Genomic DNA, 26,322 nt, shown 5'->3' with positions numbered 1-26,322 from the left:
GGTGGAAACGTAGTATTACAATCATAAAATTGATACTCGTTCATATAAAATTAATTCGTAAAATAAATGTCTTTCGAGGTCTTTTTTGTTTTTTTCTTATGGAAACTACATTGAACTGCAAATCGAAAAAAAATCTATATCATTTTCGGGTTGTCGCTACAAGTGGTAGATGGCGTGGAAAGCTATTTCCCAAGTCACAATTACACGAAGCCTCACGACCCTGACTCTCCGGTCGGATAAATTTTTTCTTTATCTTTTTTCTCTTTTGCACTCATTTATGTTTAAAAAGAGTCGCGCCTCTTGAGACTACATGTAATAGCTGACAATAGGTGTGTTTTTTATTACAACAGGTCTTAACTAGACAAAAAAAAACGCAGTCTGGGCTAAGCAATTTACATGTTAAATACAACAACACCTTAGCCCCTTGGGCTTAGTTGTTTAGCCCGGAGATTTCTTTGGGCTTAACTTTTTGAAGAGTTCCAATCACGTTCCACTTTTACATTTTCTAGGAACAAACGTCAAAAAGAGGAACAATTTAGCAATGGAACTGTACTACCCTCAGAAAATTCAATTCCCTTCGTGAGCATCTTCCCCCTTCACTCATCATCCCTCTTGCCAACAAACTCACTGCTTAGGCGATTGAAAAATCACCGTGTAGCCAGGCACTAATGTATTTTGTTTTGGTTTTCGCCTAGTTTAAAATGTCAAAATCAAATGTGTAAAAAGAAAGAGAAGACAAGGACAAATTTTGCAAATTTCCAATGATTTTTGAAACAACTCTCATTTATGTATTATCTTTGGTTGGTATACAGTTTAGTTTTAAATTGAATCAAAATTATACAAAAACAGAACACGTGCAAGCAGAAGCATTTGATAGAATTTTAATTTTCCAAAAAAAAATCCAACAACATATTATATGGACAAGGCCATGAGTTCTAATAACTGTGGTAGTGCAACAGGAAATTCAATTGATCCTTCCATACAGCATGGTATTTATAACAAACAACTTTGAATATCGAAGTCTATCAAAAAATTTGTTTTTTGTTTTGTTTCAGATTTAGGGAGTACAGATGAACCTGTTCATGAATCCAAACAAAACAATGCTGAAGTGAAAGATGCTACTCTTCCTGATAGTGATGTACACTCAGGTGAGATTGTTGACCAATCTACACAAAATAAATTGAACAATGACTTGGAGAATCCCCCTGATAAATCTGGATCAGAAATCAATGTAGAGCAAAAGGAATTTGTAAGCCAAGAATTATCACATAATGATACAAACACCATTGAAAGCAATTCCGATGAGTATAGATTAGACCAACTCCCTGGTAACGCTAAAAGCGTTACTGTGGATGAAAAAACACCAACGGCAGCTGATGATATAGCTTCTGAATCCCCGAAGACAGTAAATGATGAAGAACATACAAAACCTATTTCGGATGTAATTCCAAGCCCACCACTTACTTCAGTCAAAATCGAAAAAGACGCAGACCCTAACCAGTCGTCTTCATCTTTGGCCCTTCTAGCTCAATATGATACGGATTCTGATGACGATGTTTGCGAAGTTCCAGTTCCACTGACGTATCAAAATCGATGCGTAGAAATTGATTCAGATTCCTCGACATCAGATGTTGAGTTTTTGAGTGAAAAACGTGACACAATTAATTTAGATATGTTTGACAATGAAGTAGATGATGATGAGGAAGATGAGGGAAATAATCGCACCTCACGTCAACCAAGAGTTAAAGGTGAGCTTCAATTGGAGGATTTGCCTCCTATTGAAGATTTGCACATAACAGTTCCCGAAGAAGAATGCACTGAACTTGGCAAGATTCATTCGATTGTCGAACAACTTGTTTTAGTAAGTGCGTTACCCGGAACTGTTCCTTTGGATTTGGAAACAGTGTTGTTTAGAGACAAGGGCAGAAAAGTACTGGGTGAAGTATTTGATGTTCTTGGGCAGGTTTCGGATCCATTGTACTGCGTCCGGTTCAATTCGAATAAGGAAATCAAAGAAAAGGGTATCGAAGTTGGTCAGCTTGTATATGTGGCTCCCAGAACAGAACATACTCAGTTCATAGTTCTGGCAAATTTAATGAAAGTTCGTGGTTCTGATGCCAGTTGGGAAAACGATGTGGAGCCACCACCAAGATTTATAGATTATTCAGATGACGAAGAAGAGCGGTCAGCTAGGAGACCCAATAGAAAGAGGCAATCTTCGGGAGGTTTAACATATTCGGGCAGAGGTACATATACTCCAAGGAGACCATATAGGGGTAACTATAGTAGTCGCGGAGTAAGGCAGCCCCATAGTCAAGGAAATTACAACATGGTTGGGAATAGTTGGCATTCGAATTTCAATCAAGCGCCAATGTTTAACCAGCCACAATATCAGATGCCGGGACATTTGCAAAGTGGATACATTAGGCAAAATTTCAATAACAACTCGCCTTATCAACACCCCCCTCCGATTAATCCTGGATTGGTTGTAAACCCGTATGCGATTTATCCACCCCCTCAGGGAATGCAACAGCCACTTTTCCCACCGCCACATCTGCAACAGCCCCCGCCTTCGCAGTAACCCTTTTTTTGTATTGTTTTAATAATACCTATTAATTATGAAGTTTTAAGAAATTGTATCTTACTAAAAAATACATTTTGTATATATTTTGAAGAGCTTTTATTATTTACATGAATGAAATTTCAGATAATTTAATTCGAAAATTTCAGGGACGCAGAGAAATTTTTAAAATCGCTCAAGTCCTTTTTATGCAGATCGCACACAAAAAGGGTATAGAACAGCGGTACAATTTGTGTGCATAACATAAATTTGGGATACTCAAATTCTCCCACCTAATGGCCAATTTCTTCAAAAAAATATAAGGGGCAATTCCATGGTAACTCACGTTACATTCACAAAAATTTCCTATATATAAATAATTTTTTTTTGTTAATTTTAATATAAATTGATACGAAATTACTATCTATTAATGGAGCATAACTATTACTTTCATATATTGAATCCTAAGCGGGCTTTAGGTCGTTATTGAATACTTAAAAACACTGTCAACGTTTCAAACGTGGTTACGTTCCATGGTATAAAAAGAATGTTTCACAATTTTCATATAAAAGTGTTCTATATATTCCTTATCTTTATAGAATTTTAAATGCTCCTATACGGAATAAAGAAAATGTAAGAATAGCTTTTAAACCAGTAAATATTTTAAGAACTTTATTATTTTCAAACTTAAAAGGAAAAATGGCAAAAAATGAAAAATCAAATATTGTTTATAAGATAAGTTGTTTAGGAGATGGTACAAACAATTGTTGTTCAGTTTATGTAGGAACTTCAATGCAAAAGCTCAAAAATCGTATAGCTGGTCATAGGTCAGATATTAATAACGAAAATTCACAAAAAACAGCTATAGCTTTGCATTGTATACATGAAGGACATGGGCCAGACTTTAATAACGTAGATATTTTACAGAATGAAAATCACTACAATAAGAGAATGTTACTAGAAATGCTACATATCTTAGATACAGAAAATACAGTCAATAGAAGATCAGATTGCGAAGGGCTTAGCAATATTTATAGTCAATTTGTTAAAAGAGGCTTTTTGGGTTAAACTTTTTATTCAACTTGTAGATTAGTATTGATAACAAATTTTGAATTTCTTATCAAAAATTAAATTAATTTTTATATTTTGAAATTTCGAAGATTTAAAACGTCTTTTTCAAGGCTTTAAATTTAGAATTTTGAAATATTTGAAATTTAAAAAAGAAACCAATAACCAAAACCGACAATTTTAAGAAAACTCTTAAAATTAAATACATAGCATACTAGTCCTGACGAAGAACGTAACCACGTTTAAAACGTTGACAGTGTTTTTAAGTATTCAATAACGACCTAAAGCCCGCTTAGGATTCATTATATTGATTAAAAGGTCACGAAGATAGAAATAATTATTACTTTCATAATTAACAAAAAAAATGTTCTTTATTTTTAGCATTTGCTTGGGAGAAATAAAGTTATGATGGTAACTCACGTTACAAAAATCGGACAAGAGTTTTAAGAGTCCGACATTATGAAGTTTTTCTGCGAAATTAAGAACCTTTATTTGTTTTTAATGAAGATTCCATACATAAAAAATTACAAGCTTTTAATATTAGTGACAAAACCAAACATTTGTTCAATATTTCGAGGAAAAATTTTAAAATATTTAGGTAACTCACGCTATAAAAAAAAAGGTTCGTGTTTTGAATTTATTATATTATTTTTTTATGAATTAATTCATCTACTGAGCACTTAAATAGTTTTTAATTGTTTTGAGCACAACTCCACAGTTGAATGTGTTGGTGCCATTTAAATGCACAGATAGGAAAACAAGAGAAAAATAAGAGAGATGTATACCAATTAAACGAAATTAAATTTGCGGGTGTTTAAGGCAAAGGGGTTACGAATCGGATCTCTAGGTATTCCTTCCTCTATGATGGGAGATTTGAAGAACAGCTGATTCGTGTTGACAAACTCAGGGGATACTTAAGTATCTTGGATAGTGTATCTGTGCGTACGTGAACGCACCCAATAAAGAACTAAAATTATGGCGTTTTTAATTGGCAATCCGGAATTGTTCTTCGATTCGGAATCCCAATTGAACAGTTTTTTTTTATTTTTTATTCCGAAGAATCTGATGTTTGGTGTGAATGTATTAGTTGAGTTTGTATATAAAATCTATAGTACTATCATGAAGTGAATTTTTTTAGTTTGTTCGCTACCTGAGTGGTCGCGAGGGCGCTTAGATCGAATTCAATAATGGGAGTAAAGAGATGAGATATACATTTCTGTTTGAAATTTGACATAGTTTTTAGTTCGTTCGCTAGCTACTTTTTTGATGGCGCTGTTTTTTTTCATGATAGTACTATAGATTTTATATACAAAGTTCGCGCCAAATTTCATTTGTTTTTATGCTGCAAACATTTTGTGCTGCTCTATAAATGTGTGAGTGATTCTGCTTCTGATTCTGTTTTTGAAACCAGAAGAGAAAAGGCTTAACTACATACACCACTTTTTGAAAAAGTACAAAAGTGAAAATATTTTTTTTCTGGCTAGCGCAATTTTTTTGTGAAAAAGAGTATACAAATTGTTTTTTAAACCAAAAAATAAGCTTTCTGCATCATTTGTTTTAATTTTTTAGCCCGAAAAACTATACAAAAATAAGTTTCAAAATTTTCACTTTTGTACTTTTTCACTTTTTGAGCCAATGTAGTTAAGCCTAAATTCTCTTTTATTCAGAATTAGAACTGTCAGTTTTGCCCAATTGAACGCTTTCAGATTGCTTTTTTTTCCTTCCAGATTGCCAATTAAAAACGCCAGTAACCAACGAAAACGGTATTATTCTTTTTATTACGACGAGAAAAATAAACACTGCTTTGTTGTGCAAAGAAGCTGATTTGTGCTTGAGTTTAATATTCTTTATTTTTTGTATACAAAATATATGCATGTTCATGCTTTATATTTTTGGGTGAATGCTTATATAAATATTAAAGATGAATGTAAAAACATATGTAGGTACAATTAATTTTAAATACAAGATAATTCTTTGTTATTTTTTTTTTTTTTAAACATTTCTTTAAATGCACTTATAATTTTATTTTAAATATTCCATCCATAAATAGCACTGTTTGTTATTTTCCACCTTTTTTCTCACAGCATTTCATATTATTTTTTCGTGGTGTCTGTTGTATGAAAAAAGAATGAACAATTAAAGGATGAATATACATTAAACTTACAATTTAAAATAAGCAATATAAGATTGAACAATATTTTTTGTTTTCATCTTTGAAATATTATGTTGTATTAGTAAAAACTAAGTTCAGTCTTGTTAACACAAATATAATAATCATTGATTAATTAGGTACATATTATTGTTAAATAATTATTCAATGATAATAACATAGGCAAAAAGCTCAGTTAAATAAAGGTTTATGTAGTCAGACTTATTTGTTTGGAGATTAAATTACTTAAAGTTCTGGACGTCAATAAATGTTATTTTTATAGGTTAATCTGTGAGAATAACTGATCTTATATCCTTTTTTCATTACGGCCCAAATGAGAAATTAGGTCAGTTTAAATTTCAAATTGAATTTGACATTCGAAATGAGATAAGTTGCGAAATCACCTCATTTGAGGTTTAGTGAAAACAGGCTATTAGATTTTTATCAAATTATAATGTTGAATTATTATTTATTAGATAATGGTTAATTAACAAAAAAACAAACAAAAAGTCCAAGAATAATCGTGGAAGTTGGGATGTTTTTAATTCGATTGAGAATGAAGATTGAAAAGTGTTCAAAAGAACATCAACCTAGTCTACAATAATGGCTTAATATTTCAAAATGCTATCTTTCGATATAATTCCAAATATCATTTTTCAGATTTATATAAAATCAGTTCATACCAAGTTTCACGAAAAAATAATGCCGCAAAATTTTTAACGATTTAGTCAAATAATGCTAAAGCAATTTTAGTAAGTTACTATGCGAAAAAGAATACTGAATTTTATACTAGTAAATTACTTAAATGGCTCTAGCATTTTACTAAACCGTTTACAATTTTGCGCTAAGGTTTGTATCTAAAAATATGAAAGTTGATATCAAACAATTTCAAGTCAAAAGCCTCGGTGTCAGTATTTATCTCCAAACTTTTGAAAATCAAACTCATTATCCATGTATTTAAAAAGGCACATAAAATTATGTAGGTACATATTATATCTAGCTGTTAACTGGGCTGATTTTGAAAATATTTCATTAGTATAAAACACATTTTTGTATTATTATACCTACTATCAACTTCTAATTGTTAAAAATTCTACAGAGTTATGTATTCAATTTAATGGAGCTGAAAATATTTTCATTTCAAGACTATTCTTCTAACCCCACAATCCATACAGAACTTGGCTTGATCCAGTAAAAATTTGCTCCCACATTCATGACAAAATTTTGAGACCTTTACGTTAGACGATCCAAGTGTTAATAGAGAACTCAAATTGTTGGAACAGCTGCTATCGCTTATAGAACCTGGGCTTTTAGTAGAATTATTTTTCGTTTCCGCAGGCGATGAAGATAAAGGGTTTCGAAGGAAAGCGCGCTTGCACCCCTGAATGTGGGTTTGATGTTCTTTAAGAGCACTACTTAGGTTTTTAGTACTGATTGGTGGCAAGGAGTTATCAGAACTACTGCTTGAACTCCCTAAACTTAAGTTTCGACTCCGATACTTTTGAACAACATTCTTGCTCGAGTTTGAATATTTTTGCGACGTTAATGTGGAACATTGGGAGACATGCTGTCCCGTTTTTGGTGAATCTGGTGGTGCTGATGTTGGCTTATTGCGCTTTGACAAATTACTACGATGATTTGTGTTAATATCAGTGCTTGGACTTTGGCGAGAGAGGCTGCAAAAAAAATAATAGAAAAGTATATTTAAATAGATATATTATAAACCTTAAAATAAACTTTAAAGTAAATGTAGGTTAAAAATTTGAATTTTTTATTAACATTGTATAAAATTCATATACAATGGTAATAGTACTATGGAGTTGATATACAATGGTTTTTTTATTTTGTGTTTGTGAAATTTCAAATGTCAAATATTGATAGGGTAGAGTTGCCTATTTTCGGCCGTCTCCAGTTTCCGGCCACCTTTCGGAAAATCGTTATAACTAGGGATTTCATAGGGTTTATTCCAAAATTTTGCTCTTATGCTCTTCTCTTATTTGTTAGAACAGCATACGAGCAAAAATTTGGAATAAACCCAGTGAAATCCCTAGTTATAACGATTTTCCCAAAGGTGGCCGGAAACTGGAGACGGCCGAAAATATGCAACTCTAAACTATTATTCTTTTTTTTTTCAAACGAAAAAATTATAAAAATTATAAATCTGAAGACGAAGGAAGAAGAAAATGTCAAACAAAATCACTCCACTGCATTAAGGTACCCATTATAATCTTTTTATTAATTTTAATTTATGGCGTTTTCGATTGGCTCTCCGGAAGCGTCCGGAATCATTCAGAAGCCTTCTGAAAGTGTTTTATTCGCCCGAGTTTGACAGGCAGAACGCTTCTCAGAATTAAAATTCTCTTCTTGCTTTCAAAACAGAATTCACTCAAAATCACTAATATTTAAATAATTAGATGTCTAACAAAATTTCCTAGTAGAAAAGCAAAAAATTTTTATTTGATTATTCACCAATACAGATATAAAATTTCAGAATTGAGTGAAAAAGATTGAAACTGTTTTATTGGATTTCAGAATGAGTGAATCCTTGAGTGAAACCAATCGAAAACGACATTATACATGAACAGTAAAATGTCAATTAAAAAGTACTCAATCATTCTTTTTTTGTTGACATTCAAAAATTTAAATTAAATTAAAATTTAAATTAATAAAAAGATTAAAATGGGTACCTTAATGCAGTGGAATGATTTTTTTTTAACATTTTCTTCTTCCGGCGTCTTCAGATTTATAATTTTTATATTTTTTTCGTTTGAAAAAAAAAAAAATAATATCAATATTTGACATTTGAAATTTCACAAACACAAAATAAAGAAACAGAATTGAGTGGAAGCGACTTGGCCTGTTCCATTCGATTTCAGAATGAGTGAATTCTTGAGTGAAACCAATCGAAAACGACATAATGTTTATCAAATTAAGCATAAAATATGAAATTGTGTTGTATAATGGTGTTCAACTTGTTCCAGACTTTTTGGCAGTCTTTCGTAGTTTTATTTCCTACTGAGAGAATTCTCTCAAAAAGTCTGGAACAGACCTTATTTTGTGTTTGTGAAATTTCAAATGTCAAATATTGTTATTATTTTTTTTTTCAAACCAAAAAATTATAAAAATTATAAATCTGAAGACGCCGGAAGAAGAAAATGTTAAAAAAAAATCATTCCACTGCATTAAGGTACCCATTTTAATCTTTTTATTAATTTAAATTTTAATTTAATTTAAATTTTTGAATGTCAACAAAAAAAGAATGATTGAGTACTTTTTAATTGACATTTTACTGTTCATGTATAATGTCGTTTTCGATTGGTTTCACTCAAGGATTCACTCATTCTGAAATCCAATAAAACAGTTTCAATCTTTTTCACTCAATTCTGAAATTTTATATCTGTATTGGTGAATAATCAAATAAAAATTTTTTGCTTTTCTACTAGGAAATTTTGTTAGACATCTAATTATTTAAATATTAGTGATTTTGAGTGAATTCTGTTTTGAAAGCAAGAAGAGAATTTTAATTCTGAGAAGCGTTCTGCCTGTCAAACTCGGGCGAATAAAACACTTTCAGAAGGCTTCTGAATGATTCCGGACGCTTCCGGAGAGCCAATCGAAAACGCCATAAGTGCTTCTGATTTTAAATCAAGAAGAGAATTTCTCTTCTGAGAAGCGTTCTGTCTGTCAGTTTTGTGCGAATAAAACACTGTCAGAAGGCTTGTGAATGATCCCGGATGCTTCCGGAGAGCCAATCGAAAACGCCAATAATTTAACCAGACAATTAATTTTTACTTTTGTTAGGATGTTAGTTTTTAGCTAAAATGCACATACCTTCCATAAGCTGAATCGGCACTTTGCTTGGATTGAACTGCACCACTGCTTTCTCCTCCATTGCCACCTCTGAGCTCTGGATAACCTTCAATATTGTTGATTTCATCTGAATCAACAGGATGGCTTGAGCTTTCAGTGATCTGCTTCAAACTCTGAAAATTTAAATTTTCTCCAACACCAACGGTTGTTGCTGTATGCAGATTTTGAAAATCCTCATGCATTTGCTGTATTAGATTTTTCGCATTGTTTAGTCTAACATTTGGAAAATCATTCAGCAAATTTATCCGTCGCATTCTCAGTTGATTATCACTTTCATCGTCTTCAACACGGCCAGAATTTTCACCTTCAGTTTCATTGTCTTCGATTTTTTGAAATCTGTTGTCATTAATTTTTACCTCCTCAACTTCCGCTCTTGGATTTGCAGCAACAAGAGGATCATTTTTTGGATGTGGATCATTTTCATTTTGATCAGTTTCAATACTTATAAAAATCTCACCACGATTCTTGTTTTCATCACTGTCAAGATTCAGCTGCATGTCTTGTTCATATTTCTGAGTAGTGTTAACAAGTATCTCTTTTGGCGATCTGCAAGATGAAAGACTATCGACATTAGAACGTTTATTTAGTGTTGAACGATTCATTAAAAATTCCCGACAATCTTTAAATAATGATGGAAATTGCTCATCATCGTTATCAAAGGCCGATAGAAATTCCTCGAAATCAAATTCATTAAAGGTCGAAGGTGAGAATGGTGGAATATTTGGTGTGGTGTCTGTATCATGTCTTACTGTAGGATAAAATGATATTTGTTCCAGTGGCTTTCGTCTGTCCTGGTCACAAGAAGATCTGTTGGTACCCTCATCATCAGCATCATTATCAAGAGCTTCTGGTGAGGCATCGTAAAGGAATTGGTTTCGACCCAAACGTATTTTTCGTTTTAATAGATTACGATTATCACAACCAGAACTACGATTGCTATTTGTACAACTTTTAGTGATCGATGTTGTATTTGAAGGCATTTCAGCTAACAAATCTTTTTGGATTGGAAGTTTTTTCGGACTTGAGTCTGAATATAATAATTGACAAGTATTTTCATACCGACCAATTTGTTTAGCATCACAATTATGAAGATCGGAAACAGTATACGGTGGTGACGATGATGAGTTCGATGCTAAATCGTTGCCCAGTTCCATTGGAAGATTATCACATACATTGATCAGCTTTGGATCGATATAATCACTATCAGTTGTTCTATCAAAAATTGAATTTAGTTTAATGGCTGACCAAGATGTGTTTTCTGAATCCACTGTTGGCGGGAATTGTCTAACAGAGTAAGCCAGATTTTGTGAATCTGCAACAGGTCTTACAATAGGTTCTAACCTTAAACTTTTACGTTTTGCATTACTCATAACTGAATTATCAGTTGTTTGGGAAATGTCAGACTTTGGATTCACTAAGGGTTGGTCATCTGTTGAAATAACGCTTTTCGAAGAATTCTGCTTGCTCAATGCATTGCTTTTGTCTTTGAGTTCCTTGGTATTTACTACTGAACTGTTACTTTCCCTGGCTTCATTTTCGTACTTTAAAAATACCGCTAGGGAGTCTGTTTTTAAGAGATTACTTTGTGATAGTGTTGGTGAATCATTTTTGCTTCTTTGTCCAGCATTTGGCAATTTTAACCCTTGAGTTTTGCGATTAGAAGCAGCACTTGAATCACGACGAATAACTCTAGGTGTATTTGAAATAGCAAAATCATTTACACAAACTGCGCGTACTGGCATTTCATCGTATTCCTCAGGTTTGAGGAAATTGGATGAAATTGGTCCTTCATCCGAAAGGCCACGTTGAATAGTTGGACGTTGTTTTTGGGATGATGAGAGAAAAATGGGTCTCGAAGACATTGGAAGTGGTGATCTTCGTGGTGCGCGAAGAGACGACGTTCTATGAAAATTAGATTTTGGAGTTGTTACAGCGGTTCTCGGATTCGTAAGGGAACCCCGAGACGTGAAAGAGGTCGTCATTTTATTCGATGTGCTACACAAAGGTAATTTTGGAGTTTTGGTTAAAGCTACTGAATTAGATGGAAAAATATTTCCATCCGTTGACGACGATGGAGAGCAAAGTTCTTCTAGTTGTCGTTTAGCGGAAATAAACGGATCGTAATTATCCGATACGACGCTGAAAAATTTAAACATTACTATTAATTGTTTGTGATAAAGATGTTGTTGATAAAGATGAATTTCAGGACTTAGGATTATGTATTGTAAATTTTTTCCAAAAAAAGATTACTTAACTAGGTTTAAACCTATACATTATTCAAAAAAAAAAAAAACTAAATGTGTTTCAAATAAATGATAGCATTTCAAACTATTGGTACATTATTTATACAGTTTAAATTATTTTATATTTCAAACCTCACAATAAATGGTTTAAGGTAGGATTACACGGTCAAGGAAATCAGTAAACACGTTGACCTCTGACTTCATCAAAAACATTATGTTCACTCTTTTAAAGCGCCTTCAATTCGAAATACCAAAACTGTGTGTCAGCCCGAATGTCAAGTACCCGTCAATGTGATTACAGCATTTTTTGAGGACGGTGTCTCAATATGAGACCTTTGGGAAAGATTTTTATTCATTTCTACATTTAACAGTGTAATCCCAACTTAGTTCTTCAACAAACGACCATGGGTCGAATTACTATAACTATCATACTTTAACGTTTTGACCATTGCTGCCTCTTTTTAATAAGTAGAAAAAGATAGAGACATATAGAGCGTCAATACTTTAAAAACACATGATCGAAATCCTTTTTATTCCTTTTTATTAAATCACATTTCGGTCTTATAACTCACATGGGACACAGTGGCGAGCGATTCCTGACCTTAAATAATGGTTTAGCGCAATGGTTTAGCTATATGTACGTGCTCTTCAAAAGAGCAAAACAAAAATGATTTTAAAATAAATAAATGAATATTCATCTTAATAATTACTTAAAGTGGTGTTTCGTTGCGTTTTGTGTATAAAATATGCTTCATAGGTTTTATTCATTTAAATTTTTGGTTTAGCGGCGCTAAACTAGCTAACTGAGAGGAATCGCTACTTGGGACATAAATTCCAAAAATTAAATTTTGGTGTATTGTCCTACGCCCTAAAACATGAGATTTACGGGGTATAAACGGTGGGGTGATCATGGGAGATCCCTCTGCAAGCTGTAACCCCCCCCCCCGTAACTCACTGTTTGTGCCGTAATTAGAATTTGAATTTAAGTATATAGGTAAATCTAAACATCTAAAGTGATTTTAGTGATTTTAAAATAAAACTGAAAAAGCGAAATAATGCCGAATCGAAATAAGACCGAACGTCAAAATTACCTTTTCGTAAAGTGAAATAAGGCCGAATTTTTAAATTCGTCGATTTTTTGATCGGCATTATTTCACTGCACCATCATTTTCATTGAACCAAAAATTAGTTCCTATTTTGATAAGTATGTACGTGTAGGTAGGGAAAAAAATAAGAGATGGATGTATTTATTTTAAAGCTTACCTATCACTCATAATCGATGATGTCATTGAAGATGTCATAAGTGGTTTTTGATTGTTCTCGTCCATTGAGCTATGCAATTCAAAGTTCTCATCGGTTTGGTATGAATATTTGTCTCTATTTAATGACCGTTTCGTTCTGAAAGTGAAAAAAACTTTTAAACCTACTCTTTAATGTAGGTACTATATTATTAAACCCACTTAAGACATGGTGCTCTATATTTTATTCTCGCTTCTAGGCGCTCTTTTGCTGCTGTTTGAGAATTGGTATTTTGTTGTTTAATTGATGCAATTAGTGCTTTTTCTTTACACCACTCAACGTGACGATCGTATGCCTTTACACCAAAGCAACGTTCACAGTATGGACAAGGTTCAGCCTGAGGTTGAAGTATTCTCTTTGTGACACCAACAGTCCTGGAACGTTCTCTTCCTGCAACAGTGATATTAGCCGATGAATTTCCAAATAAGCTTGTTGGTGTCTTCGAAGGGCTCGCGAGTTTCTTTGAGCCAATTGAAGTGATGCATTTATTACTCGTTGACATGGTATTGGATTCTTCGGGTCGTTTCTTTGGAGAAAGAACTAATGGAGCCGCCTATAAGCAAATTAGATAATTTCGCATCAAATACATGGTAACATTTTTTTTAAAGCTTGCCTGTATAGGTTTGGGCGAAATTCCTCTTTCTTGTTTAACTGCTGGGAGGCCATAGTTCTTGGGCAGAGGATATGACGCAAGTTCTGTTCCCTCTCTTCGTTGACGTGATGAATCAAAAATTTTTCGTTTTTTGATCGCCATTTTTTCACAGATTCCAATGTGTTTTTCGAGGGTTTGACGTATAAAGGTGCGATTGCATGTTGGACATGGAATAAGCTCGAGGCTGATAGGTTCTTCGTTGGGCTCAATTGTGCCGTCTTGAAAAAGAAATTTATAAAAATATGTATAAATGTGAATTCAAGTATATTCACAAAATTTATGTATTTTGATGATATTTAATTGCTTAAATAATTTATCAAAATTTTTTTAAGACAATAAGCTTTTCACTAAAATTTTACGTTAAGATATTTTTGTTAAGTTATTTTACTGCAGGAAGGAAGGCTTTTTTCAAGATATGAGTTTTGAGGTTATTCTTTAATGTGAGGTAATATATTTCAACAAAATTTGTTACGACAGCTGTAAGACGTTGTTTTAATCTTTGCGATATCTATTTTATTGTCCGGGATATCTTAATTTTAAGTAAAAGTATCTACGATAAGACCCTATATTAAACTTCTTTTACATACTATTTTCGTTTTTATAAAGTATAATTTACTTGATGAGTGAAAGAACCGTATAAGTCCAAAAAAATCACTTTTGAGTTGAGTATGCACAAATGCGCTACACATGAAGACCTATCAATGAGCAAAATAACAGTACATTAGAGAAACATAGCGTGTTCGTTTGGTAATTCTTATAACGGTCCAGGACTGTCCGATCCTGAATTCCAAACGAACAAAATTGGATACTTCTTTTTGATTCTGAATTTTGAGTTTCTTTGTATTTCTGAAACGCCAAATAATGCGAACGCCTGATTAAAGTTTTATTGTGTTTAATTTGTTTACATATTCCATAAAAAGTTATCGTTTTTTTTTTTGTTTTCTTTGCTTTATTTCAATGGGCAGGTTCAGAAACGTTAGGGACTAAATATTTAGGTAATTTCTCTACCTCTGATTGGTTTACTGCCAAAAAAAATCCTTCCAATTTAGGTAATTTTATTGGAAAGCTGACTGGAAAGTTAGGCAAGGAAATTTTCCCTAAATATTTAGGAAAGTTTTTTTTGTCAACATGACAGATGATTCTTTTTAATTACAACAGAATTAAATCTATTTGTGTGAAAAACGAGTAAAAAGTGCATTTATCGTTTATAATTAATAATATTTATTTATTAAAGTAAAGTGAAATTTGGTGTCTGCCCCACGCGATCTGTAAAATTCTCAAGTAAATTTCGAAATTTGACAATAATGGTGTATCCAAACTAATTTAGTCAATTTACTCAAATTTCCGTTCAGAAAATGACGTTGCCTAAATACTTAGTCCCTAATATTTCCTGAACGTGCCCAATATAATTTAAAGTTTGGAATAGTAAAAAATCTAAAAAATTACTTTGACGTCTTATGTGTGAACATGTGTGCGTAATTCTCGTTTTGATTCTGCCTCCAAATACGGAATCGATTTTATCTTGTTTTCAGAATTAGAACTGTCATTGAGTGCCAAACGAACAGTTTCAGAATCGTTCGAATGAATTCCGGAGAGTCCCGGATGTGAAGCTGGGATCCCCAAATGCAATTTTTTTTTTTCAAACCTGTCTGGTTCGATTGCCCAAGGTTAGCCCAGGATAGCCCAAGATTTTTTTTCGCTAGCCCACCCTTAGTTCTACAATTATAACGGAAATATTTTTTTTCACCTGAAAAATAATTTTTTTTATTCAGTGTAAAAATTGTTAGTTTTGCACTGTGGTTCGTTTGCCCAACGTTAGCCCAGTATAGCCCAACTGATTTTTTCCTGATTGCACTATTTTTTCAAAAGATACAACAAAAAACTTTTTTGCATATCAGAAACCGAAAAAATTGTGGTTTTTTTAATGTGAACAAATCGTTAGTTTAAAACCGTGGTTTGTTTGCCCAAAGTTAGCCCAGGATAGTCCAACTTTTAGTTTTGCTATCCTACGCTTAGTTTAAATTTATAGGAGAATTAGTTTTTATTCACCACACAGAAAAAAAGTACGTATAAACCACAGTGACCTTTTTTAAATTTATAATTAAGAACACTTAAGTCCACTGGTGTTTGCATTGCGCCTCAAATGTTATTAATTTGACTTAAAATGTTTACTTGATTGGATGTAGTTCATATTACATTCCTGTTAAGGAGCTTAAGTTGATATTTAACATTAAAAACCACAACATATAAATAATTTTTCAAATCAATAATATTTTGGTTTGCCATACAAACAACTTTTTTTCTTTAGGTTGGTATTTTGAAAAAAGTTTTTTTGTTATAACTTTTGAACTAAGAGTGGGCTAACGAAAAAAAGTGATGTAATTTGTTGGAATTGGCATGGTTAATGGGGAAAAATGGAAAAAGGATAATTTTTACACTGAAAAAAACAAATTTTGATTTTAGTAGGTTGGTATTTTGAAAAAAAATTTTGTTATAACTTTTGAACTAAGGGGGGCTTACGAAAAAAAAGTGATGTAATTTGTTGGAATTGGCATGGTTAATTGAGAAAAAATGGAAAAAGGATTACGCTGAAAAATAAAACAAATTTTGATTTTTAATAGGTTTGTTATTTGAAAAAAAATTTTTTATTCGTTTCCTGAAAAAGAAATCACTTCACACCATTTCTATATTTATTGTTACTTTTGAAAAAGGATAATTTTTACGCTGAAAAATAAAACAAATTTTGATTTTTAATAGGTTTGTTATTTGAAAAAAAAAAGTTTTTTATTCGTTTCCTGAAAAAGAAATCACTTCACACCATTTCTATATTTATTGTTACTTTTGAAAAATATTTGGATATATTTTACTAAGCATGTAGCTTTTCTATTTTAACCAAAAAAAATATTGATTTTAAGACATGAAAAATTATTTGTATGTTGTGGTTGTTAATGTTAAATGTCAACTTAAGCTCCTTAACAGGAATGTTATATGAACTACATTCAATCAAGTAAAAATTTCAAGTCAAATTAATAACATTTGAGGCGCAATGCAAACACCAGTGGATTTAATTGTTCTTAATTATAAATTAAAAAAGGTCACTGTGTATATACGTACTTCTTCTATAATTTTTAAACTAAGCGTAGGATAGAAAAAAAAAGTTTGGTAGTGCAATCTAGAAAAAAAAAGTTGGGCTCTACTGGGCTTACGTTGGGCAAACAAACCACAGTGCAAAACCAACAATTACAGAATAAAAAAAATATTTTTTGTTATTTTTGAGGTGAAAAAACTAAGGGTGTGCTAGCGAAAAAAAAATCTTGGGCTATCCTGGGCTAACCTTGGGCAATCGAACCAGACGGGTTTGAATAAAAAATTAGCATTTGGGGATGCCACTTCGTTGATTGAGTGGAAGAACAGTACAAGTCCCGGACCTGTACTCATCGATTCAATTTTTAACTCATCTTTCGTCACATCAAAAATATACCAAGTGAAAAATTTGTTTAATTTTTTCAAATTCTAATCTTTGGCGCTGGTTATAGCGATCAGGCAATTGCATCAGGAAAAAAGAAACAGTATGAAGCTGAATATTTTTTCATGATGCTCGAAAAAAATTCTTTGAGTCATTTACAATCGATTGGTATAGCATTTGTGTTTCAAATCGATTTAAAACATCACAAAATATCTATTTGAAAATTTTTCCTGCTTCATTTTCCTGATCGCTATAACCGGCCCCTTTAAAGCATAACCAGGGGCGTACACATCATTTGGGTAAGCGGGCCGGTGCCCGCTTAAACCTACAATACTATACCTTTTTGCAAATCCAAATCCCTAGTCTTTTACAAACATTTTGAACAACGGTTGGGATGCCTTCGTTTTTCATATAGAGCAGTGTTATTCAAAGTGTGGGCCCCCCTAAGGGGGGACCCCTTTTATAAAGTTCACTTCTCTGATCACATAATTTAAATCTGGAGGCAGTATCTTTTATGCAAGAAAAAAGCAGTATGTTCATGATAAGTTTGGAATTATGGGTTTAAATTTTGCATTATGAGTTTCACTTTTGTTGCCGGTCAAAGCTTTAGCACCATCGCTAAAAAAGTATGTGGTACAAACACTGGTCAGTACTGTGAGAAGGAAGAGCTCAACAAATAAAACGGAAAAAATTTCTTATCGAATAAGTAAATTCTTAATTATATATTTTTTATTTTTTTTTTCTGAATTGTTATATTTATATTCTTTAGTTGTATAGCTTTCTTGAAATTCAATTAATTAAATCCTTAATTATATATTTTTTATTTTTTTTTTTCTGAATTATTATATTTATATTCTTTAGTTGTATAGCTTTCTTGAAATTCAATTAACTGAATTTCAAGAAAGCTATACAACCAAAGAATATAAGTAAATTCTTATGCAATTACATAGATCGAAATTGCAACGTGTACAGTAACTGTACAACTATTGTTAATACAGCTATTTAAAAATACTGACTGAAATAGTGTTAGGGGGTCCCCAAAATATTTTTCCTCTCAAGGGGGTCGCGAACTCAAAAAGTTTGAAAAACACTGATATAGAGTATCGTTGTCCTTCAAAAAAGTAGGTCGTAAAACAGGGACGTAAATAAATTTAACTAAAAATGGGGTCACTTTCGTACTTATAAAAGTGCAGGAGTAGGGCCAAAAGAAGTTCTGCCTCTGCGGAAGCCAAATATATATATCAACCAAAGATTCGAGGTTTTTTTTTTCTTTCAAAATGTGTAAAAGCGCCTTTGCAAAAGTAAATTAGATTGAACCTATGTCTTTCAAAAGAAGTAGGGTTAAAAATAGGGGTGCTTTTGTGAAAGTCAAAATAAATTGAATAACATATTATGTTAGGCGCCCATAAATGTTTGTGCCATTTGCTGACAGCCACTACTGCCCACCCCTCAAAACCGGCCTGAATATGATATACGTAATGCTGTTAGTAATTTAAAAAAAACTGCGTTTTTAGTGTTTCTCAAAAAAATCGCATAGGAGTTTCCGAGTTTTGAAAAAAAAGTGTTACCGATGTTCGCTTTTCCCGTATACCGTAAATGCTTAAATCAGTTTTGTAAAAATTAGGTCAAACTGTCGGAGAAGATATGTTTGGTAATGAATTTATATATATATATTTTGCTTTACAATTTACGACCACAATTTCTGTTAATACGCCTCTGATTACGCTCGTCCGCCCGTTTGAAGTTTCAACAGCATGTAAGTACATATTACATATAATCATAATGCATCATCATTTATGCATTACGAGGACCGAAATACGATATGTACAAAACAATCAAGTGCTTGTTAATACCATCCAGAAATAAAAAAAACTCGTGCATGCACTTTCCACTGAGTAAGCAAAAACTGTTCTATTTCAAAGAACAACTCTTCAACGAGCAAGAATATTGCAAGACGAATTACGTCAGAAAAATTCATATCTTTGCCAGTGGTAGTGTTTATTTCACTAGCAGCAATGCTTGTTTTGCTGATGGGATCCAAAAACAAACATTCTCTCATTATCTGATTCTTCCAGAATAAACTTAATTACTCAAGTTGAATGACGCTGAACCTAAATGCGTGACTTCATGTTGAGAAAGGTCTGATTTATGGTTGGCAATTGGGTCGTACCGCAGCGTTTGTTTAGTGAATTTAAATTTACAGTTAAAAGTGTGTGTTTAGAAACAATTAAAAGAACCTAAGACATGGTCATTGAGATGTAAAATTATTTTAAGTATAAGTATTAAAAAAAAACTGTTATTGCACATAAAACATTTGTTCGCTTTCAGTTTGGAATGGAGTTCATTGCTACGATTGGATGTTGAACTCTAAAATCTTAAAAAGTTAGGTGCTATTAATTTTTTTTTTAATGATGACACCTGTAATTCGTTCGATACACGAAAGTTTTAAAGGAAATTAGATTGGTTGCGATCAAGATATATACAGAATACACGGCAGTAGATATAATCAGATTTTCGTTTTTCTATCTCTTTCTGGTTTTGTGACGTCATCTGTATTATTCAAATTTATTTTTTGAAATGAAGTTTCCATATTTTAAATTTATGAAAGTTTTCGATCTTGGCAGTTGTTTGTCTATTGTTGTGTGTTTTATTTGTTGCTTTCAATAGATAATAGCCCTATTCCTTTGGGAGGTGGCAAAGTACTACTAGCAGTTTACTAGCGATTTTCGATGGAACGCACTTTCAACGAATTCCATACAAAGATAACACATTTAAAATATAATTAGAAAACCATATTTTGAACAAGGATTGGTTGGGAATTTAAAAAAATAACTAAAGTCCAATAAATTTTTTTTAATTTCAAATGCGTTTTTTAATTGATATTTTTTCAACCGTGGCACAGTGTGTCCAGCCCATACAAAAGTTTATCATAAATATTTGCAGCTAAGTTTTTGGAGTTTTAATATCTTTTTTTGTGTTTTTATGGAAGGAATAGAAAAAAAATTACAAATTAACAAATTAAACAACCTATTACTTTTTTTTAGTATTATTTATGAAATTAACATTTATTGAAGAAGCCACTTGTGAGCAAAAATAATTTTTTTTTTATATATAAACAAAAATATAATTTTCGTAAGGTTTTTGTGCTGAACTCGAATCCGAAGTCAGAAAAATTCTATCATATCACGTTTTTGAAATATTCCCGTTAGAAAATCTGAAATGTCATTTTTTAACAGTTTTTGAGGTTATGTTCTTGAACGTGGGGATTTATTTTAAATAAATTTGTGACAGTTTCTAAAAGAACTAAATGTTTTCTTTTAAAGCCCGTTTAAATCTTTTCAATATCTTTTTTCTACTTTGAGAAATCTTAAGTTGAAGTCAACTTGTTTTGTTTATTTTCTCTATACAAAAAAATCGTATGTTTATTTGCGTTTCATACCAAATCTCGAATAGTTTTTTGTCAATCGCTTTCAAATTTTGAAATAACGTTTTATTTGCATTTTCGTAAATTCTTATATCGGCGAGGTTGGTAAATACGCTATAATACACAGTAGAGCGTGGCCGGGTCAAGTAATTACATTAAAAATTTGTATGCAGAAAAATATATGCAGAAAAATATAATTTTTTTTCTTGTTGAAAACAATATTTAAAATATTTATAATTACATAAACAGCTTTTTGTTACTTGTGTATGGCTAAAAATTATTAAAAACATCGATTTTTTCATTTTTGTGGTTTCTCAAAAAATGAATTATTTTGAGTACTTGACTCGTAGCACATAAATGTGAATATCTCTGGTAATCGCAAACAGAAGCAGACTAGAGCTCTTGAAACCCGGGTACCCGAAGACCCGCCCGGGTACCCGGGTACTCGAATACCCGGGTATTACCCGGGTAGCACACGGGTACCCGGGTACCCGAAATACCCGAGTACCCGGGTCCTTAAAATACTCGGGTACCCGGGTACCCGAGTACCCGAGTGTTTTCAACAGCTCGTGCAACCAAGTAAATTCGCGTAAAACAAAACTTTTTTTTGTGTTTTTGTTATTTTACTACAATTTAATAACCTGGTTGACACTTTTAAGAATTTGTTTGGCATTTAAAGCGTTTCCTGGTTGAACCAAAGTACAAAAATATGACCAATTTGGTCATGTACCAGTTTTACCTATGATATAAGGTTGCTTTATAAAAGTTCCCATTTTAAAAGCGGCAGCCCTATATTTTTCATTATAGTTATCAACTAACAATGTCAAACAATCTCCTAAAAAGTGTCAACTAGGTTAATAAATTATAGCAAAATAAGAAAAAACAAAAAACTAAATTTTTTATTTGCGTATCTACTTGGTTACACGATCTGTTGAATATACTCGGGTACTCGGCTACCCGGGTATCCGGGTAATTTGAGGACCCGGGTATTTCGGGTACCCGGGTACCCGGGTGCTACCCGTATTTTGGTACCCGGGTACCCGGGTAGCATTGGACCCGGGTATTACCCGGGTAGAATCAAGAGCCCTAATAGCAGACCAAACTTTTCCAATGTTAAGTATAGGCCTAAGGCAAAATAATATAAAAAAATTATCGATATGATTTTATATGTTTTTTTTTTAAATTAAGTTTAAAAATTAAATTTTTTTTTTTTGGCCATTTATCAAAGAAATTTTAATAACTCATATATAATTTTATAAATTTAATTTTTTTTTGTTATACGTTTTACAACAACACTCAAATAATCAAAATAACATTAACAAAATTTTTCAAACATTTACCAAACGTGAAATATACACTCTCAAAGATTCCCATAAATTCCTCAAAATATTTTCGATTTCCGAGGTACTCATGTTTCGGAGCTTATTTTGAATACATAACATGGGTTATTTTCTAAGATAAATATGTTTTCATATGAGTTGACACTTCTAAATTATATTTTAATAGCAAAAATATTAATTTTTAACAAAAAAAAATTGATTTATCATAAGGGGACGACACACTTTGCGTGGTTCCGAACCACATAAAGAAAGTGATCGATCGGTGGTTTTTCATACGCTTCACTGTAGATATTTGTTTAACAACACTCTTTTTTTTGCGGAAGAGTTATGTGAATTTGACACGAGTCGTGGAATCGCAAAGGCACTGACAGTTCGTCCTTTCATATTTTTACCATGGTTAGGTTCGTTCCATAAAAATGTTGATATAATGTGTTGGCTTTTTTAACAGTTTTTTGTACCTATTTCGTGAATAGACACCGATAAACCGCCAGCCGGAGTCATCCACACCAACAATTGGGAAGCAACGATATCGCAGGAAAAAGCAGAAGCATTCGCAGCCCTCATTTAAGGTAACTTCGTACCGAACCCGACCCAGTTTTCTTAAAGGAAATCGAAGCAAAGCATCCGTCAAAGGGATGGACAACCTTACATGACTAAAATAAAATTCAGCGACTCTAATCCTGCAGGTGATTCAGTTCACATCCCAAACCTACGTACTCCAGAAGAGATTAAGCTATCCAAAACGAAAAAATCTGCTGGACCGGATGGCATTTCCAACTTCAAATATAAATTAGAATGAAACACAAATAAAATCATATCCGTATCTTTATAGTTCTTGTTCGCATTCGTATATCAGTTCAAACAAATAAACGAAGTAGTTTTAACTTGTTACAACTTACCCCGGAAAAAAACTTTAATTTTCAAGTTTGATCAAAAGTCTTCTCCTACCCTACTTTTGCATAGTGCTCGTGGACAACGTGCACATAATGTGAATTACAACTTCGGCCTAGACACACCCTAATCAAAATTGAATAAATACTCGCACTCAATAATTGAACAAAATCAATTCAATGCTACAGAAAACTGCCTCAATTAATTTCCTATCAAACACTGAAAACTATGTTTCTATGCTTCCTAGTTTTTGAGAAAATTGAAAAATAATGTCGTTTTTAACGACATGAATATAAACGACATAAGAAAACTACTTTTTTATTAGATTTTTATTTTTTCAAAAACAGTTGATTGAAATAACTCGATTTGAAAATTAAAATGAAATGTACAGTTCGGACTTTTGAAAAACATATCATTTAAAACTGTAAGTGTTGCTGTTGTTTTTTAATACCTAACTTTTTTTGATTTTGTGTCATTTTTTTAGAAAATTGTCCCTGCCACCTAAGCGAGGGAGGTAGACTCCCCTTCTATAGTAAAAAATAATTGTATTGAACCCCTATACAAAACCAATATCAAAAATTATAGCAAGAACTTTAAATTATTTGTTCAACGAAAATATTTTTATATTAGGTAAGTGTTTTGTTTCTTCGTTTAAAATCACTGCACCTAGTGCATTTTTTGATTCAATAATTAGCAGCCCTTGGCCATCTTACACTTTAGTAAAAGAATTTATTGTCCCATCCAAACAGAAATCAATTAAGAAACCTAAAAATAATTAAATTTCAAAAAACTTGGCAGGTTCTCCCTCTACTACCAAAACGTAAGAGGGCTTCGCAGTAAAACAACTTAAGTTTATAATAACTCTCAAGCTTTTCCATATGACCTTCTCGCCTTCACTGAAACATGGTTGAACGCTACTATTTTAGATACAGAACTTTTCGACAAAGAGTTCTTAGTTTACAGGAAAGATCGTCATGTCGACGTTAAGAGCCCGGTTGGAGGTGGAGTTCTCATAGCTGTTCGAAATAATTTCTGTTCATCCCTTGTAACATTTCCCTTTAAACTTAACATTGAACTAATTTGCATTAAAATACTAGTAAAATCAAGACATCTATTTGTTTTAAATGTTTATATCCCACCCAAAACTTCCCCTTCTACTTTTGCAGAACTTTCAATAGCACTAGATTTTGTTTTTGGAATTGCTGATCTAGACAGTTCACTTCTTTTATTAGGTGATTTTAACCTCCCTAATATAGACTGGGTCCCATCAGAAGACGAATCCTACTTTGAAGCTTCTTCGACTTCATCTCAACAGGAGCTTCATTTGTTGGACAATATTATCTCTACAGACTTACAGCAAGTTAGCTGTATCAAAAATTTGAGAAATCGAATACTCGATTTAGTTTTCTCATCTGACGCTGTTAATACGGTAGTGACAGAAGCCTCCACTGCCATATCTAACATAGACATTTACCACCCTCCCCTTGAAATTTTTTTGGAATTGGGCGATCATTTACTTGAAAATAGTAATCCTCAAGACACTTGGTTTGCCTTTGACCTTCGTAAGGCTAATTATAAGCAGCTTTCCGACATTCTCAATACATCTGGTATTGAAAACTTACCCACTTCGGACGACATTGAGATAACTGTTTCTCACTTTTACCGTGTTTTAAACAATTGTATAAGCGAAATAGTTCCACAAAAAAGATCGAAATATTCTAACGTTTCCCATCCTTGGTATACAAAAGAGCTAAAAATTCTTCGAAATAAGAGAAACAAAGCTTGGAAAAATTATGTAAGAACTATGTGCCCAAGAAATAAAGAAATTTATATGTCACTTTTTGAAGAGTTTAAAACCCTCTCTAATAACTTATATGCAGATTATCTTAGTTCTATGGAAAGTAGTCTCAAGCAAGATCCTAAATATTTTTGGAAATTTGTTAATATGAAAAAGAAATCAGATGGCTATCCAGTTAATTTCAGATATTTGCGATGCTTTTGCGACTAACTTCTGTCAATCTTTTATTGATATACCCCCCAATGTGGACGTAGCTTACTTCCGTTATTTAGAAAATTGCCCACAAGTTACATTTAATAATATTCAAATTGATACTTGTAAAGTATCCCATTTTCTTTGATTACTACATGAAGATTATTCTGTCGGACCAGACGGTATTCCTGCAGCAGTTTTGAAAAATTGTAGGTCAGTTTTATCTCTTCCACTTAAACTTATTTTTGAATTATCTCTCAAATTAGGTAAATTTCCTTGCATTTGGAAACAAGCGTTTATTACTCCTGTTTTTAAAAAAGGAGATAAATCCAATATAGTCAATTACAGACCCATATATCTAAGCTGTCTTGTATTCCAAAGCTTTTTGAGCAAGTTGTTTGAGATAGCTTGGCGTTCCACTGTAAAAGAATTATATGCATTCAACAGCATGGCTTTATGCAAAAACGATCGACGGTTACAAACTTGCTTACATTTTTACATAAGTGCTCAAATACGTTAGAAAGTGGACAGGAACTTGACTGTATCTTTACGGACTATTCTAAGGCTTTTGACAAACTCTCCCATGATATAATCAAATTTAAATTAAAAACTCTAGGTTTCCCTTTAGACTTCGTGAATTGGATTTCTTCTTATCTTGAAAATAGATCTTATCAAGTGAAGTTCAGAGACGCTCTCTCAAAATCGTTCATCGCAAAATCAGGTGTTCCGCAAGGAAGTCATTTAGGACCTCTTCTTTTTATTCTTGCTATAAATGATGCCCCATTATGTATTCACGAAATTCTCATTTTTGCAGATGACATGAAAATTTATAAAAGTATCAAATCGGTTAATGATCGGAGGCTTCTGCAAGAGGACATTAATCATTTTTCTATATGGTGTAGTAAGAATAGCTTAGTTTTGAATCCAATAAAATGTCAGACAATGACTTTTTCTAAGAAACGTGCTCCTAGTTTGTATGAATTTAAAATATCCCAACACAAATTACAGCGTGTTCAGAGCTTTAAAGACCTAGGGGTTAATTTTAGTTATAATCTTGATTTTTCCGAACATATCAACGTCATCGTGAATAAGGCCTTCTCTATGCTAGGTTTTGTGAAGCGTTGGTCAAAAGAATTTCAAGATCCTTATGTGACTCTTTCCCTCTACAATTGTTTAGTACGCCCCCACCTTGAGTACGCATCGCAAGTCTGGACTCCTTTTTACGAGGCCCATAATGTAAGACTAGAATCAGTACAACGTAATTTCATTCGTTTCGCCTTAAAAGGACTGCCATGGTCTGATCCTTATAATCTTCCTCCTTATGAACATCGGATTAATCTCCTTCAGATTCAAACTTTGGCTCAAAGGAG

General features: G+C 32.5%; 2 protein-coding genes across 9 annotated transcripts in view; one reads left to right on the top strand and one right to left on the bottom strand.

Annotated features, from left to right (window-relative positions):
* Positions 1-790: 790 nt before the first annotated feature.
* On the top strand, positions 791-2,674 carry LOC129905333 (H/ACA ribonucleoprotein complex non-core subunit NAF1). Its single transcript, XM_055980802.1, has 2 exons — positions 791-989; positions 1,056-2,674. Exons 1-2 carry the CDS (start codon positions 917-919, stop codon positions 2,579-2,581), a joined length of 1,599 nt encoding a protein of 532 aa, XP_055836777.1. The 5' UTR covers positions 791-916; the 3' UTR covers positions 2,582-2,674.
* Positions 2,675-4,516: 1,842 nt separating this feature from the next.
* LOC129905330 (uncharacterized) overlaps positions 4,517-26,322 on the bottom strand; it is a 55,186-nt gene continuing 33,380 nt past the window's right edge. For 5 of the 8 annotated variants that reach the window (XM_055980792.1, XM_055980791.1, XM_055980789.1 and 2 more), the window contains 6 exons: positions 13,803-14,059; positions 13,351-13,742; positions 13,154-13,288; positions 9,609-11,786; positions 6,937-7,453; positions 4,517-5,738 (listed from right to left, as the gene is read on the bottom strand). In XM_055980792.1, the coding sequence (XP_055836767.1) occupies positions 5,688-5,738; positions 6,937-7,453; positions 9,609-11,786; positions 13,154-13,288; positions 13,351-13,742; positions 13,803-14,059 (3,530 nt within the window). In that variant the 3' untranslated portion in view covers positions 4,517-5,687. Of the gene's footprint in view, positions 5,739-6,841; positions 7,454-9,608; positions 11,787-13,153; positions 13,289-13,350; positions 13,743-13,802; positions 14,060-14,113; positions 14,244-26,322 lie in introns of those variants that run through there. The other 3 variants (XM_055980793.1, XM_055980788.1, XM_055980787.1) reach the window with 3 other exon arrangements.

The sequence above is a fragment of the Episyrphus balteatus genome, chromosome 1 (assembly GCF_945859705.1).
Source record: "Episyrphus balteatus chromosome 1, idEpiBalt1.1, whole genome shotgun sequence".
Taxonomy (NCBI): Eukaryota; Metazoa; Arthropoda; class Insecta; order Diptera; family Syrphidae; genus Episyrphus; species Episyrphus balteatus.
This window is presented reverse-complemented; position numbering and strand designations above follow the sequence as displayed.

What these genes read in the sequence shown, in the direction of transcription:
- LOC129905333 (XM_055980802.1), top strand. Translation starts at nt 917, where the DNA reads ATGGACAAGGCCATGAGTTCTAATAACTGTGGTAGTGCAACAGGAAAT. An exon ending in TGATCCTTCCATACAGCATG is followed by an intron (nt 990 to 1,055) that starts GTATTTATAACA and finishes GTTTTGTTTCAG; the next exon opens with ATTTAGGGAGTACAGATGAA.